The sequence below is a fragment of the Candidozyma pseudohaemuli genome (genome assembly GCF_003013735.1).
Source record: "Candidozyma pseudohaemuli strain B12108 chromosome Unknown scaffold00002, whole genome shotgun sequence".
In the NCBI taxonomy this organism is placed as follows: domain Eukaryota; kingdom Fungi; phylum Ascomycota; class Pichiomycetes; order Serinales; family Metschnikowiaceae; genus Candidozyma; species Candidozyma pseudohaemuli.
Genome location: NW_020194436.1, coordinates 334,177 through 347,944, shown reverse-complemented (window position 1 = coordinate 347,944; position 13,768 = coordinate 334,177). Strand labels below are relative to the sequence as shown.

General features: G+C 44.4%; 8 protein-coding genes across 8 annotated transcripts; 4 read left to right on the top strand and 4 right to left on the bottom strand.

The window, feature by feature from the left end:
- Positions 1-1,059: 1,059 nt before the first annotated feature.
- Positions 1,060-2,985, top strand: C7M61_001521 (serine/threonine protein kinase; the record flags this gene model as incomplete). The annotated part of the gene is made up of 1 exon (XM_024856926.1): positions 1,060-2,985. The coding sequence occupies one exon, from the start codon at positions 1,060-1,062 to the stop codon at positions 2,983-2,985; it is 1,926 nt and encodes a 641-aa protein (XP_024714806.1).
- A 44-nt stretch (positions 2,986-3,029) lies between these two features.
- On the bottom strand, positions 3,030-3,668 carry C7M61_001520 (uncharacterized protein; the record flags this gene model as incomplete). Its single annotated transcript, XM_024856925.1, has 1 exon — positions 3,030-3,668. The coding sequence occupies one exon, from the start codon at positions 3,666-3,668 to the stop codon at positions 3,030-3,032; it is 639 nt and encodes a 212-aa protein (XP_024714805.1).
- Positions 3,669-4,119: 451 nt separating this feature from the next.
- Positions 4,120-4,533, top strand: C7M61_001519 (mitochondrial 54S ribosomal protein mL40; the record flags this gene model as incomplete). Its single annotated transcript, XM_024856924.1, has 1 exon — positions 4,120-4,533. The coding sequence occupies one exon, from the start codon at positions 4,120-4,122 to the stop codon at positions 4,531-4,533; it is 414 nt and encodes a 137-aa protein (XP_024714804.1).
- A 165-nt stretch (positions 4,534-4,698) lies between these two features.
- EAF6 (Eaf6p) lies at positions 4,699-5,130 on the bottom strand (the record flags this gene model as incomplete). The annotated part of the gene is made up of 1 exon (XM_024856923.1): positions 4,699-5,130. The coding sequence occupies one exon, from the start codon at positions 5,128-5,130 to the stop codon at positions 4,699-4,701; it is 432 nt and encodes a 143-aa protein (XP_024714803.1).
- Positions 5,131-5,967: 837 nt separating this feature from the next.
- Positions 5,968-8,583, bottom strand: SEC15 (Rab GTPase-binding exocyst subunit; the record flags this gene model as incomplete). Its single annotated transcript, XM_024856922.1, has 1 exon — positions 5,968-8,583. The coding sequence occupies one exon, from the start codon at positions 8,581-8,583 to the stop codon at positions 5,968-5,970; it is 2,616 nt and encodes an 871-aa protein (XP_024714802.1).
- Positions 8,584-8,789: 206 nt separating this feature from the next.
- On the top strand, positions 8,790-9,578 carry C7M61_001516 (uncharacterized protein; the record flags this gene model as incomplete). The annotated part of the gene is made up of 1 exon (XM_024856921.1): positions 8,790-9,578. The coding sequence occupies one exon, from the start codon at positions 8,790-8,792 to the stop codon at positions 9,576-9,578; it is 789 nt and encodes a 262-aa protein (XP_024714801.1).
- A 42-nt stretch (positions 9,579-9,620) lies between these two features.
- Positions 9,621-10,259, bottom strand: C7M61_001515 (ureidoglycolate hydrolase; the record flags this gene model as incomplete). Its single annotated transcript, XM_024856920.1, has 1 exon — positions 9,621-10,259. The coding sequence occupies one exon, from the start codon at positions 10,257-10,259 to the stop codon at positions 9,621-9,623; it is 639 nt and encodes a 212-aa protein (XP_024714800.1).
- Positions 10,260-11,087: 828 nt separating this feature from the next.
- On the top strand, positions 11,088-13,718 carry FZO1 (mitofusin; the record flags this gene model as incomplete). The annotated part of the gene is made up of 1 exon (XM_024856919.1): positions 11,088-13,718. The coding sequence occupies one exon, from the start codon at positions 11,088-11,090 to the stop codon at positions 13,716-13,718; it is 2,631 nt and encodes an 876-aa protein (XP_024714799.1).
- Positions 13,719-13,768: the final 50 nt, after the last annotated feature.

The following is a 13,768-nucleotide window of genomic DNA, read 5'->3' as shown; positions in this document are numbered from 1 at the left end:
AGGGAGGCTAGGCTGCGACACTTAATTCATGGAGCCCTGGCACTGCTTAGTAACGGTGGGCGGCATGCGGCGGTTGCGAAGACAACACAAAAAAAAAAATCAAGATATTTTCAATCTCAAAGTTTTGATGCCAAGGGTGTTTGCAAAATTTCTTGATTGTCTTTCTTTGAACGTTCACCTCGAGGTACGTATTGTCACTGCCCTGGGGGCCCGAGTGGCTGGGGGAATGTGGCCGTGTTTCGCGGAGCTTGAGCGTTCCTAGTCCACCCGTGTTCTGATTGTCAGAATGCTTAAACGCTGATTACGAAAGGTAAACTGGTGAAGGAATTGTACAGGGTTTAGAAAAAAAAATCTTCTTGAGATAAACAAGGTTGATGAGATAAACAAACTGGTGTGGACGATTGTGCCAGGTCCTCGTCTGTAGGTAGGAGATGAAAAATCGGAAGGCTGCGTTTCGTCCTCCTCTCTCCTTATGTGCCACCACAGCCGATGCAAATGAGGATCAACAACGACGTAGCAAAGCTGATTAAAAGGGGCATTCCCGGATTATCTCATGAATTAACGAAAACCCCACTTGGAGAATCTCCCAATCCGATTCGGTAATGCGGGTTGTACTGCCTCTGACAAGCCATTTCGCAGCCATTTTGGGCCCGCGGCCTGTCGCGGCTAAATCTATCTGAGATTCTTTCCAGATCCGAGATCCCCGATGACTACAACACTTTGCCGTGGAGCCTCGATAATATTTCTTCTTTTACAGGCCTCCTCTACCCCTATTTTGAGTTTTTTTCTGCAAAACCGCCAATGCCTATTTTTCCGAGGCCCTTGTCTCACTCTGTCCTCACGAGCCTTTCTGCGCCATCGAAGCCCGAATTTGAGGGAAACGATTAATTTGGCATTGTCTAGTATCTGGAAACTAATCGCCCACTTATTCTACCCAAGAATATTTTTCGCTCGTGCCAGGCCCCTATTGCTCTTGCTGTTGCCGACCGACTCCTGCATACGCATGCTATCTCTATCACAATACCAGCCTTCATCAGCCACCCCATCAACTACTTCAGTATGCTCAGATTCAAGAACAAATTTAGATTCGGCTCATCCGATAAGGAGACGCCGCAGCAGTCCAACTCTCCTCGCAACTCGAGTGAGTCTCGCTCCACCCTAGTGCAAAACTCCTCGGTTCCTGACATGCTGAAGCTTTCTCTCAACGAAAGAGACACACCTTCTCCATCGCTGCATGCTTCCAAACAGAAAGATCAGCTGGCGGACTCTTCAAAGAGCTCACCGCATAATCCTGCTGCTACTTCAAACCCGGGCTTGCTTACAGTGAAGTGTTACCGCTCTCAAAACGTGGAGCTTCCAATCAAGATCGTCAACAATAAGCAAATTTTACATGCTTTGGCTTCAAATACGAATGATTCCAACACAGGCTCTACCCTTTCCAAGCGACTCAACGATTTAATTCAGAAGGAGCAGGCCAACTCCAGCACCTCGGATCTTATCGAGGGCTCCGCTGCTGCCTCCTACTTACCGTCTAATATCAACATCCCCAATGCCACCGGAGACAGAGTCACTAAGGCCTTGTTGTACATGACAATGGAATTTGACAATAACGTGCTAATGATTGAACCTAGGGGTGGCACTGTTGACAGCTCTCAGTGGGATAGAGTTGTGTCTTTCGATGTCACGAAAACAGTAGGGGGCGGCTCCACAGGATCGAACTTCCTCAACATCAGTTTATTTATAAGATTACCTAGAAACTTGATCCCGGAGCAAGAGAAAGGTACCAAGAAGCAGTTCTTCGCCAAGGACGGCTCCAACATTGGTGATTTACTCGTGGGTCAGATCAAGTTGCCCTTGAACTTGCGCTGCCACAACAAAACCATTCGTTTGATTGATCACGAAAACCTCAAGTTCAAAAAGAGCTTCGAACTGGTTGCTGACGATATGGCCATTGGTGAAATCAACGTGAGCATCGACTTCAAGCCGCTCCTCAAGAACCACTTGTCAATTGAAGACTTTGACTTGCTCAAAGTCATTGGTAAAGGCTCTTTTGGAAAGGTCATGCAAGTGATGAAGAAAGACACTAGACAGATCTACGCGTTGAAGACCCTCAGAAAGCAGCATATTATCTCTAGAATGGAGGTTACTCATACACTTGCAGAAAGAACTGTGTTGGCTCGCATCACTAATCCATTTATTGTTCCACTTAAGTTCTCATTCCAATCTCCAGAAAAGTTATACTTGGTGTTGTCCTTCATTAATGGTGGTGAATTGTTCTACCATTTGCAGAAGTCGGGTAAGTTTTCCATGAACAGATCCAGATTCTACATTGCCGAGCTTCTTACAGCGTTAGAAAGTTTGCACAACCTTAATGTCATCTATAGAGACTTGAAGCCCGAGAATATTTTGCTTGATTACCAGGGACACATCGCCTTGTGTGACTTCGGCTTATGCAAGCTCAACATGTCCAATGAGGATAAGACAAACACCTTCTGTGGAACTCCTGAATACCTTGCTCCTGAGCTTCTCTTGAATCAAGGCTACACTCGTAGTGTGGACTGGTGGACACTTGGTACATTGTTATATGAGATGTTGACAGGTTTGCCGCCATTCTACGACGACGATGTGCCAACGATGTACAAGAAGATTATGCAAAATGAATTGAAGTTCCCAAGCTTCCTTGAGGAGACAGAGGCTAAGGACCTTTTGACCAAGCTTTTACAGAAAGATCCTGCCAACAGAATGGATGACGCTCAGGAGATCAAGAATCATCCATTTTTCCAAGACATAGACTGGAACAAACTTTTAGACAAGGCCTACTTGCCTCCCTTTAAACCTCAAGTTGAGAGTTTGCTAGACACGTCCAATTTCGATCACAGTTTCACCAATGAACGCCCGCAGGACTCCGTTGTTGATGACTTCTTGAGTGAGTCCGTTCAGAAGCAGTTTGGTGGCTGGACCTACAATGGTGATGCTGTGTTCTGATTATCATAATGTTTAACGTCAAAAGTATTTGTACCTAATTAATGTTACCTATTAGCGGCATTGTAGTAAGAACTACCTGAGCTCCCGGGGAATCCTCCTGAGGACTTGCCTTGACTCTTGTTGCTTGGTTCTAATGGAGCACCATGCTTAAAAGCCTCTCTAGGTTTTGGAAAGTCGCCATGGGCCATCCGTTGTTGATCCCTTGCCTTATACTGCTGATACTCTGGTCTAGTGTACTGTCCATTATCAGTGGCGATATTGACAGTTCTAGGAGGAATCACGTAGGCATTAGGAGGCATGGAAGCATTTCCTTGTTGGTAGCCCTGTGGCTGCTGTGGAGCTCCACCCCACCCTGGTGCCTCCCAACCAGATCCTTGGTTCTGTGGAGGTGGTGGAGCCTGGAAGTACTGGCCTTGTTGAGGAGGAGGCTGCTCAAAACCATCTCCCTTCTTATCAATTGGGTATCCATTGGGGCCTGTTTGCTTCTCTGGAGGATAATCGCTGGGGCCGTAGTTGTTGTCATTGTACTGGGGCGTCTCATCGTTACCAGTGTGAATCTGCTGCAGCTGGTCGTAAGATGGGGGTGCATCAGATGGAGCACCAGAAGCACCTTGGTCTGATGGAAGAGGGGCTGGTGGCCTGTTTTCTGACAGTTTCTTGTCGTCTTTGCTAAACAAACCCATTGTTGATAAAAGTAAAGTAAATAACAGATATGTGACGTCAGGTCGGGTAGTTGCTCCAGCCTTGGATCACGTGCGCGGCTTAGTATTACAGCCAAGAATCGCCACATATCAGAGGTAGCCTCCTACAAAAGGTCTGGATGAGGAAAATTCGGATGCTTTTGAGCTATTAGATGTTTATTATAATTGTATGTTGAAAGTATGTTTCAGTAAATGTCAATTTTCACGAGGGTTTCTCTGTCCAGCGGACCAACAACTCTTCTTAACTAAAAGTAATGCCGATGGATGATAGCATATGAAGTAGTATTGAAGAAAATGGGATCGTCTAAACAGAAATCGTCTTCTTACCATAACTTCCGAATCTACCCAGCTATTTGATCTTTGCGGTGTACGGGTGCGGCAGCTACTTCTCAAAATTTTCATGCATTCGTAGTCTCACTATCCAACGGTCACTATGCTTACAAGAAACATTGGGTCGATCAGCAGACATGCTGTCCGTAACAAGGTCACGACAGTTTCTCCAGAGACGCAGAGAGTTGTCAACCAGCTTTCTGTCTTGTCTGCCTCCAAAAAGCAGCCCAAAGTGCTCAGGCTTTGCAAAGAAGATTTGATTAAACACCAGACCATCACAAACGCTTGGAAGTTGTTCAAGCGGAAGAACGAGGAGAAGAGACACAGGCAACTCGTTAAGCAGTATGAAAGCATAAAAACTGCCATGAACGAATTGAAAGAAGTGAGTCCTGAGTTATTCGAGGCCGCCAACAAGAAGGAGTCTGTGAGATTCCCAGTTGACATGAGGATACCCACAGATTACCCACCAAACAAGCCATGGGTTTCGTATTACTCTAAACCAGAATCCCAAAAATAATCCTTGACTCCATGGAATGGAACAAGGGACGTTGCATACCTGTAAATATAGTACACCATTCATAATGAATCGCTGTTGATTCGGACTGTAGAAAAAAAGTATTCGATACGCCGCTTCCGTTGTATCTTGCTTCAACATGATGCCTCTTTGTGTTCATCAACAAACTCATTTGGTCTCCTCTAGACGGTTTTTTCTTTTTCTGCCCGGTGTTCCAGGTTGCTCCTTGTTGCCATTTGGTACATTACTGGCAGGTGTCTCGACAGAATCCTCAAAATCGTCGTAATCAGGGCCTCCAGTTCCTTGTCTTTTCATCAATGTCCTCACAAACGTAGCTGACAGTAGACTGAAAATATGGTCATCATCGGTGTATACCATCTTGCGTTTGCTTGAACCACCCGAAGAGGACTTGGCGAAGCTATCGAATCCCTTGACGATATTGCCATAAGTGCTTTCGTTGAAATAGTCGTTTTCTTTCTCATAGATGCTACTCTCTAGCGTTTGTAGCTGAGCATCTAGTTCCTGCTTCTTTACTATTTGCTGAGAGAGCTGGTTTTTGAGCTGTGTGTACTGATCAACGGAACTCTGAGGTTTAGACATGTCAGCTTTTTGTCAAATCTGATATCTAGATGTTTATCCTGGGGCGTATACTGATATCGTGGGCTATATTACACCCGTGCACCTCGAATCATTTGATCCCAATCACCAACAGTAGTCTTCGATAGAATTGTGATATTATCTTGAGCTTAGCTTCTATTGGGATGAAGAGTACTTCTTAGTCGTCATTTTTGTTTTGTTTCTTTTCTAGAGTGAAAATCGTGATACTTTGTAAATCTTTAGTGGGTGCGAATTACTGTTAAGTCCCCGTATTACCATCACTTATGCAAAATCCTCAGATACTTGTATTTTTGTATATAGCAGAATTGATGAGCTCAAAAACTCATTATTTCCACACATTGCAAAAGAAATCATTAATTAGTATTCTATCATCTCGTAGATCCCATGTACTTTGAGCTGTCTGAGTATCGCGTAAGACTAACGTACTGATATTTCGCACAGGAAATCTTCCATCTATTACCATTACATCATCATGATCAGGACTTCACTTCGAGGGATTCGAGCAGCTAGACAATCTCGAGCTTATGCTACGATCAAGTTCAACGAAAACTTTGATAATCCTAAGTTGAGCCCAAAGCCAAAGCTTTCTCAATTCAAGTATCCTTTGTTCCATACCTTCTTAATTGCATCGACAACGTACATGGCACTCAATACCCTCTGGTACGGCTTGGAGTATAATGAAGTCGAGAAGCAGCTCAAGGAAAAGTCTGCAAAGCTAGAAGAAGAGATGAATGTTGCGTTAGAGGAGGCCAAGGTCGAACTTGTGGACCAAAGGCCAAAGAGAAGCTGGATTTACTTTTGGAGGAAATCGTAAATTGTTTATTGTTGATGATTATCGTTTCTTCTCATCAGTCTCCATTGCTGGAACTTTGCTGCAGAGTGTCCGAAGACTGAGTTCTCACGCTCGAGTCCAGAGCTTATGCTACCCGCCGTGTCGTTTCCAACGGCAGCTTCATCATCATCAGCGTCAACATCCCGTTTCATTTTCTTTACCAAGCCCACAGCAGTTTCATACTTCAATCTGTCGAATCTGCGCATTCTAAAGGAAGCATTCTTCTTGAACTCTTCATAGTCATCCAAGAGCAACATGTCAATAGTTTGCCTCAATTCAGCAAAAGTGGACTGTAACGCAACAGAGCCACCTTGTTCGTCAGTATTGCCTGAATCAGCTAGTCTCGCCATGGACAGCTCGAGATGCCTGACGTCAAGATCAAAGTTCTGAATTGCAATCTTGTTAAAGCCCCTGGCATTCACGAGAATATTGAGGAAATGCTCAGAAATAAAGTCATAACTTCTGAACAATCCCAAGGTTTTAAATGAGCTTGGCAAATTGGAGAAGATCGAGTTGAACATGTTTTCCAAGAAAAGCGAAAAGTCAAGGATGAAGAAGTTGGGATCGGAGTTTGGTGTAGCAGGATACCAATCGTCGTATTCAACAGAATCAACAAGTTCTGCCAATTTTTGATCGACCATGCTGAAGATAGTGTCCTCGGAAAATTTCCTGACGCTTGTAAATAGTTCAATTGCACGCAATTTGAAAATCGAGTTGGTATCAATGTTCATGATGCCGATACCATTGTACCTGCGCAACTTGGAATCAAGAAGCTTTCCAATCTCATACAAACTGTACACGTAGTACTCCAAGTTTGAGAAACTTTGAACAACAATCTCCTTGTTTCCTGAGTTCTTGCTGATGAATTCCTTTATGTCGTTGCAAATACCAACGCCAGGCTCGTCACCCAAAACTCTTTCGAAAATCTCTTCCACGATGATTCTGTTGATTTCATTGAGGTCGTAGTTGTATTGGCGAGAAACGAAGTCCAAGATATCTTGCATCAATGTTCTGATACCTAAGCAGTAATGAACGTAATCTTCGCTGAATGGGAAGGAAATGGGCATAGACTTGACATTCTTTGGAGCGAAACTTGCGTCCCTGCGGTACCAGCAAAGTTTCATAACATTGTCGTAGTCCTCTCTTTCTGATACGCCAAGGGGCATGTAATGGTCAGACTGAATAGAAGTCATAAATTCAAGTCTGAAGTCTTCGATCAAAATTGGACCGAAGTAGTCTCTGAAAATGATGATCATAATTTCGTAGAGCTCAGTTATTTTAAACTGGCTGTTCTCCATAACTTGAAGAAAGTGACCAAGACACTCCTTGAAGTTGGAGAGAAGATCTAAGTCATCTCTCAGCCATTTTCTTGTGTTTAAGAAGTTCAAGAGGACCGGTTTAAGCTTGAGCACATAGGATTCCCAAAGATCGTCAGATGTAGTATTAGAACGAAGCTCGAACTTTGTTCTAGTGTTAAGTTCCTTGTCAGCAACAAAGAATGCAGAGATCTTGCGCAAGTAGGTTTCCAAACTGTTGAGATCTGGGAACAGTACAGATGGCTCTTGGCTGTACGGCAGTCTGTCATAAGACTTGGTGGCAGAAAGGGTAATTGGATGAATAATCTTCCTGTATTTTTCCATCCATTCTTTATGATACATCCCCGAAAGTGTTGAGGAATCTTTCAAGGAATTGTAGACTAGAATACAATCGTAGATTGGATTCAAAGAGATTCCGAGCTCTTCCGATTCAAATACATGGAAAGCCAATTCGGGGTCTCTCATGGAGACTTCGATAGGTGAATTGAGTCGGTGAGGTAGGAGGAAGCCGCCGCGGGAGTCATTTCGTAGTGATTCCCAGTGCTCGTCAAGTTTGTATAGGTTCTCGTAAAGCAGGTCACCTATTCTATCGATCTTTCTCTCCAAATGGGTGGTCAACCACATCTTGAGACTCTCGAATGACTCTTCCTTGATCATGTTGGTCATATGAGGAATGGAATTGACGATTTTCACTGAGAATGAGAAGTCCTTGACCTTAGGCAAATGAATAGTCTGAAGTTCATCAATCAATTTCAATGCGCTGAATGACTTTTGTTGCTTGATTAGCTCCAAAATTTTGTTGTTGATTTCCAACACCTGGTTGCATAGATTCAACGTCATTATGGTTTCGTTGACTTTTCCGGTGGTCTCCTTGCTCTTAATGAGAGCCTTTTTCCGAGCCACAAGTTCAAAAGCGGATTTGTTCAAGTAGTTATTCACATGCTGCATTGTTTTGCTGAGACTGGCCGATTCTTGAGACACCCCGTCAATCGACTTGATGCATTTGTTGATGTCTCGAGCAGAGCCTAGCGAAATGTCGTTTAGCTCACTGTCTTTTTGTTTGACTATATCATTGAGCTTGCCGATGAACTCCGACAACGCATTGGCCTTCAAGGCATCCTTAATGAGTGGAGCCAAACTGTCCAAGTAGTCCTCAGAGTCGAGGGTGGTCTGGAAGACGTCGGCATCTCGAATAAACAATTTCTCAAGCTGTACACTGTCAATGTCAAGTTTACCCTTAGCTGAACCATTCGTCTGGCCTGCATTGGACACCTTAGAGGGAGCCATGGTATCAGTTGTAGGTGTTTGGTGATACTTGTCGAGTGCGCGCAGTACTAGCATTATTACCGGGAAAGCTGATCCAGAGCATCACAGCTTGTTATTATAAAGATACAATATTGTTGGGCCTTTGACAGTCTTGAGAAAACTATTGAGCTATTTGTACGGAAGCATACGAAAGTTCAATCCTCCAATTGCATCCCACCTCAGAATCCATGATACCTAATAATGTGCTTATACTAGGGCCGCCTGAGTCAGGAAAGATCAGGCTAGCTCAGCATATAACCAAAGACTTGGATACTTCCACAATTTCGAAGAAGTCACACTCGGGTCTCATATACAACCATACACTCAAGACGAAGTATTTCTCCACAGATTTGAATCTCTTGATCGAAGAGTTTCCGGAAGAAAGGCCTGTTGAAGCAGAGAAATTCCTCGATAGCTTGCGAGAGTGGAAAAGTGCTTTTGAATCAAAGGAGTACGAGGAGCTCAGAGATGCCCTAGACGGAATCATATTCACCATCAACCCAGACCAGACATCGAAGAGGGATTGGAAAGAGATCATGCATTGCTATTACGAGATAAAGAATAGCATAGATGAAGGGAGTTTTAGTACTGTCATTGCTTCTACAACTCAAAGCACTGAATGCTTGGAAGAGCTCGAGGATGAGTGTATCCAATATGGGATCGAATTTATCTATGAGGGAGAGACAGGCACTAATGAGTTCAAGGAAAAACTCGGCAAAGAACGAGTTCAGGAGATTTTGGAGAGTCATGAATGGTCCCACATTTCTCCTTCAGAACCACAAGAGTATTTCAAGCATAAGGAGGACAAAGTAGATAGCATGACTCGAGGTCTTCTAGAGCCCGAGAACGAGTCAATTGCACTCGACCAACTTGTTGAAAAACTTCGGCTCGAAAGGTCGAAGGCCACTGACATGAAGCCCGAAGAGAAGGAGAACTACGTGAAACTGGTAATTGAAGAGCTCATAGATTACATATAGATGCGCCAGCAAATTCTATAATCTATAAAGCTAGCCGGTATCTTAGAGTCTGGCAGCGTACGGGTCTTGATACTCGATAGAATAGCCTGGCTCAAAGGAGCATTCCTGGCAGTCTTCTCCGGCAACGCCGTTTTCGTGAATGAACACGCCAAAGTCAATGTGTGGAATCTTCTCGTCAATGACAACCATAGGAGCGTGCCAGGTGCCAGCACCGTAGGTGACAGATTGGTTGCCTCTACACAAGAAGGCCTTGATCTTGTTTGGGTTCGGAAGTTTATCGGCCAGCAGTTCGTCTGTGTCTGCCACCACAACAAGGTATGAAACCTTCTCCAAATCCTGACCCATAGGAACAAAGGTCTGGGAACTGTATGGGTGTCTCTCGAGTACAGTTGCCTTATAGGCCTTGGTCTTTGATCCGGAGATCAAGTGCTTTGGAGCAGAGCACCTGAAAATGTTCCAGTTTGCTTGAGCTGGCTTGCCGCTCTTGCATTTGCTAAAATTGTTCGTCACAGGTGCAACTTTGTGCAATTTAATAGCAGTTCCATAGTTGGCACTTGAAGCCTGAGCGTTCTTGATCTGTTCATCTGCGCTGAGCACCCCGCCGTACGGCTGAAAGTTTTCTGGAGTGAGCAACTCAGCTTTGACGGGACCCAATGATGTTTGAAAAGTGTGCAAGTACATGGTTGGGTTGAGAGGTATGCCTTGAGTCCCGTACTTATAGTTTTGAAGACGGAATTTTGGCAGACCTATCTGAAACGGGGAAGTCCGGCTACAATCGCGCGCATGCAGCCTTGATGGCTGCGAATCTCTTGACAGGTCGTCACCACCAAGCCAATGACAGTATTGCTGATTGTTATTAGGAAGGGTGAAGAATCGTCTTACAATTGAATCAATTGTCGTTGAAAATAATGGTCTATTAGCGATTTTTGATTGTGAGTAGGCCATTCCGAGTTTACCCCTCCACGTTGACTCGGGTCCGCTGTTTCCTCCGGCCAACAGCTATAGACACAACTCAGCTGAAAGTGTTTTACCCGCTACTCCAGAAGTACGGAATTTTTGATGAGTTGGAAAGGGGGGAGATCTCATGAACGAATTATCATGGTGTGTATCATTGCCACTGACCGTTCTTCCATGATGCTCCGTTAATCACATTCTGGGCCTTATTCCGAGAAAATCGAATTCATCACCTCTGAAATCGAGTGAGCTAGCCTCCTAAAGATCAGAATCTCTCGCGTCCGCTTTCTAAAGAGGCTCCATGTGCTTCATGCCATTGCATAACCGTTCTTTTTCGCAGCCATATCTTCGCATAAAGATGTGTTCCTACTTTATAGTCTCTACCGCCATCAACAAAAAAAGTCACTCAGAAACCACCAGATTATCCCCCTCATAAAAATAAGTCACTCCAGTATGACCTAAACTCGACCAGAATTAGACGCCTAGCAGGGCAACACCCGTGCCCCAGCGTAAACATACGATTCTGGGGTGCGAAGTTGCCTCTGGATCAACATCATGTCGAAGAGCTTCAAAGACCTAGTGAACAATAGGCAGGAGGGTTCGGATGACGGAACTCTTCATGACGATGAAGAGCCTTCCGTTATGATGTACATGCCCTCCGATGGTACCTTTGCCGAGGAGTCTTCCACTCTTTTCGAAGGGGAGGGCTCATCTGCAAAGAGAAACAAACCTAGACAGACAAGCATGTCTGATCTGGCAATGACTGCTTCATTGAAACAAATCCACTACAACGAAAACAGAGTTGCCTTGGATCGTGCTATCAACTCAACGATCGAACTTTTGCATGAGCTTTCTGCTGAAAACAGACTGAGGCCGATCTTCTTCCCTGCCGAGGAAAGTGCCTCCGAGAATGCCTTGCTTAACTCGCCTCGAGCTCATCTTGCGCTTGTGCGTAGGAAAACTGACCTAGAGGCTAAGACCTTGGGAAAGGCTAAAGTTGGCGATCTAGACGGCGTTGACTTGGCGGGTGATGAAGATCTCAAGGAAGTAAAGATGGCTGACTTCAAGGTACTCAAGTTGAATTTGAAGATGGGCCACTCAGGTGCCCACCTCATGGATAATCTTGACAAAAAGTCCGTCTCGATGCTTCTTGACCAGAAGTTTTCTCAGCAGATAAAGTACTTGCTCAACCTCAAGGATCGTGTGGATGATACCTCCTCAAAAGTGTTTGTCACTGGAGACTTGAATGCTGGTAAGTCTACTTTTTGCAATGCCCTTCTCAAAAGAAGAGTTCTCCCCGAGGACCAGCAGCCTTGTACGTCCGTGTTCTGCGAGGTGATCGATGCTGCAAAGGTGAACATGAGCATAGAGGAAGTCCACGCTGTGCCGATTGGCAAAGACTACGATAGATCCGATGAATTCACTTATGAGAGACACCCACTCAACAAGCTAGAAGACCTTGTTTACGAGTGTGACCAGTACAGTCTTTTGAAAGTGTACGTGCTTGATTATAGAAAGGCAGAAGAGAGTCTTTTGGGTAATGGTGTCATTGACGTCAAACTCATAGATGCCCCAGGCTTGAACATGGATTCTTATCAAACAACGCAAGTCTTCTCTAGACAAGAGGAGATTGACTTGGTCGTGTTTGTCGTGAACTCAGAAAACCATTTCACACTTTCAGCAAAGGAATTCATCGCTGCTGCTGCTGCCGAGAAGCGCTATGTCTTCATTGTTGTCAACCGCTTCGACAACATCAAAGACAAGAACAAGTGTATGTCTCGTATCTTAGACCAGGTGAAGAACTTATCACCCTACACTCACAAGGATGCGAAAGATTTTGTTCATTTTGTGAGCTCTTCGGAGGTCCTTAAAGGATTTCCTGATGATGGTGGTGATGGCGGAGACGACGGTCCAGGTGACAACGGTGGCCCCGATTTTGATGACCCCAACTTCGACCACCTTGAGAATTCGCTTAGAAAGTTCCTCCTTGACAAAAGATCTATTTCAAAGTTACTTCCTGCCAAGAGCTACATTCTTAATATTCTTGCGGACCTTAAGACGCTCTCGGATATCAACGGCGATATCTACCGCAAGGAAATTGAGAGGAAACAGAATGAACTACGCACCAAGGTGGCTCCCAAATATGATCAGATGATTCAAGATTCTGTTCAGATGAATGATAAGATCACTAAGCTAATCGAGAAGACATGCACAGCGGTCTACAACGCTACCAAAGGTGAAATCTTATCAACAGTGGATAATTTCGGCTCATCTCAAATCGTTCCTTATGGGGGCTTGCAATTTGTTTACGATTACGCTAAAGAAACCCAGCGTCGTATGATTGACACTATTGTTTCCTCTGTCCAGGCCAGTGAGGGTAAAGCTAGAGCCTTGACTGAGAAAAGTGTTCAGGAGATTGTAACGATTGGGCAAAGCACCCTTGGCGACGAGTTCTTATCGGATAAGGTCTTTAAGGCAGATTTAATGTTTACCAGGAGACGTGATACCATTAAAAGGCAGTTGGATGATCAGATTGAAATCTCTGACTTCTTTGACCCATCATTCAACTCCGTTCTCACCTGGATTGGAATACCAAGTGAAATCATCTCAACAACCAAGCAGCAAGTGGAGATTCTTTCCCCTACTCATATTTTGACCACCATACCCACATCTGTCAACTCATTAAAAAGGCAATTGCCCACTCAGCTCACATTACAGACATTGTACTCTTCCACAAAGTTGCTTACGACTGGTGCCCTTCTTAGAAAGGCATACACCTTGTCTGGGTTGCTCAAACCCTCCGTGGCAAAGAAGGTCATCTTACCCTTGGCTATTTTCGTTGGTGGTTTTACTGTCGTGTATCTCATCAATGACATTCCAAACGCTTTCCCAAGAAAGCAAGCCAAGAAACTCAAGAAGCAGGTTCTCGAGATGGACTATGCTCATGTTAATGCTGACAGAGTCTCCAAGGAATGCAGGCAGGTGTTGAATTTCCCATCTAGGCAAGTGATGAACAACTTCCAAACTAGCATTGATAGAAGAAGCGGTGAGAAGGAGAAGCTCGAGAAAGAAATCAGGAATGCAGAGATCAGTTCCGGTTACTTCAGAGATTTGCTTGTGAAAATCGAAAAAGAGTCCAAGTTTGTTTACGACATTGATCTTGAAAAGATTCATTCAGTCGACTAAACTTTATGGATTTTATTAATTATCTTGTGAATAGTGTATTTTATGTGTCA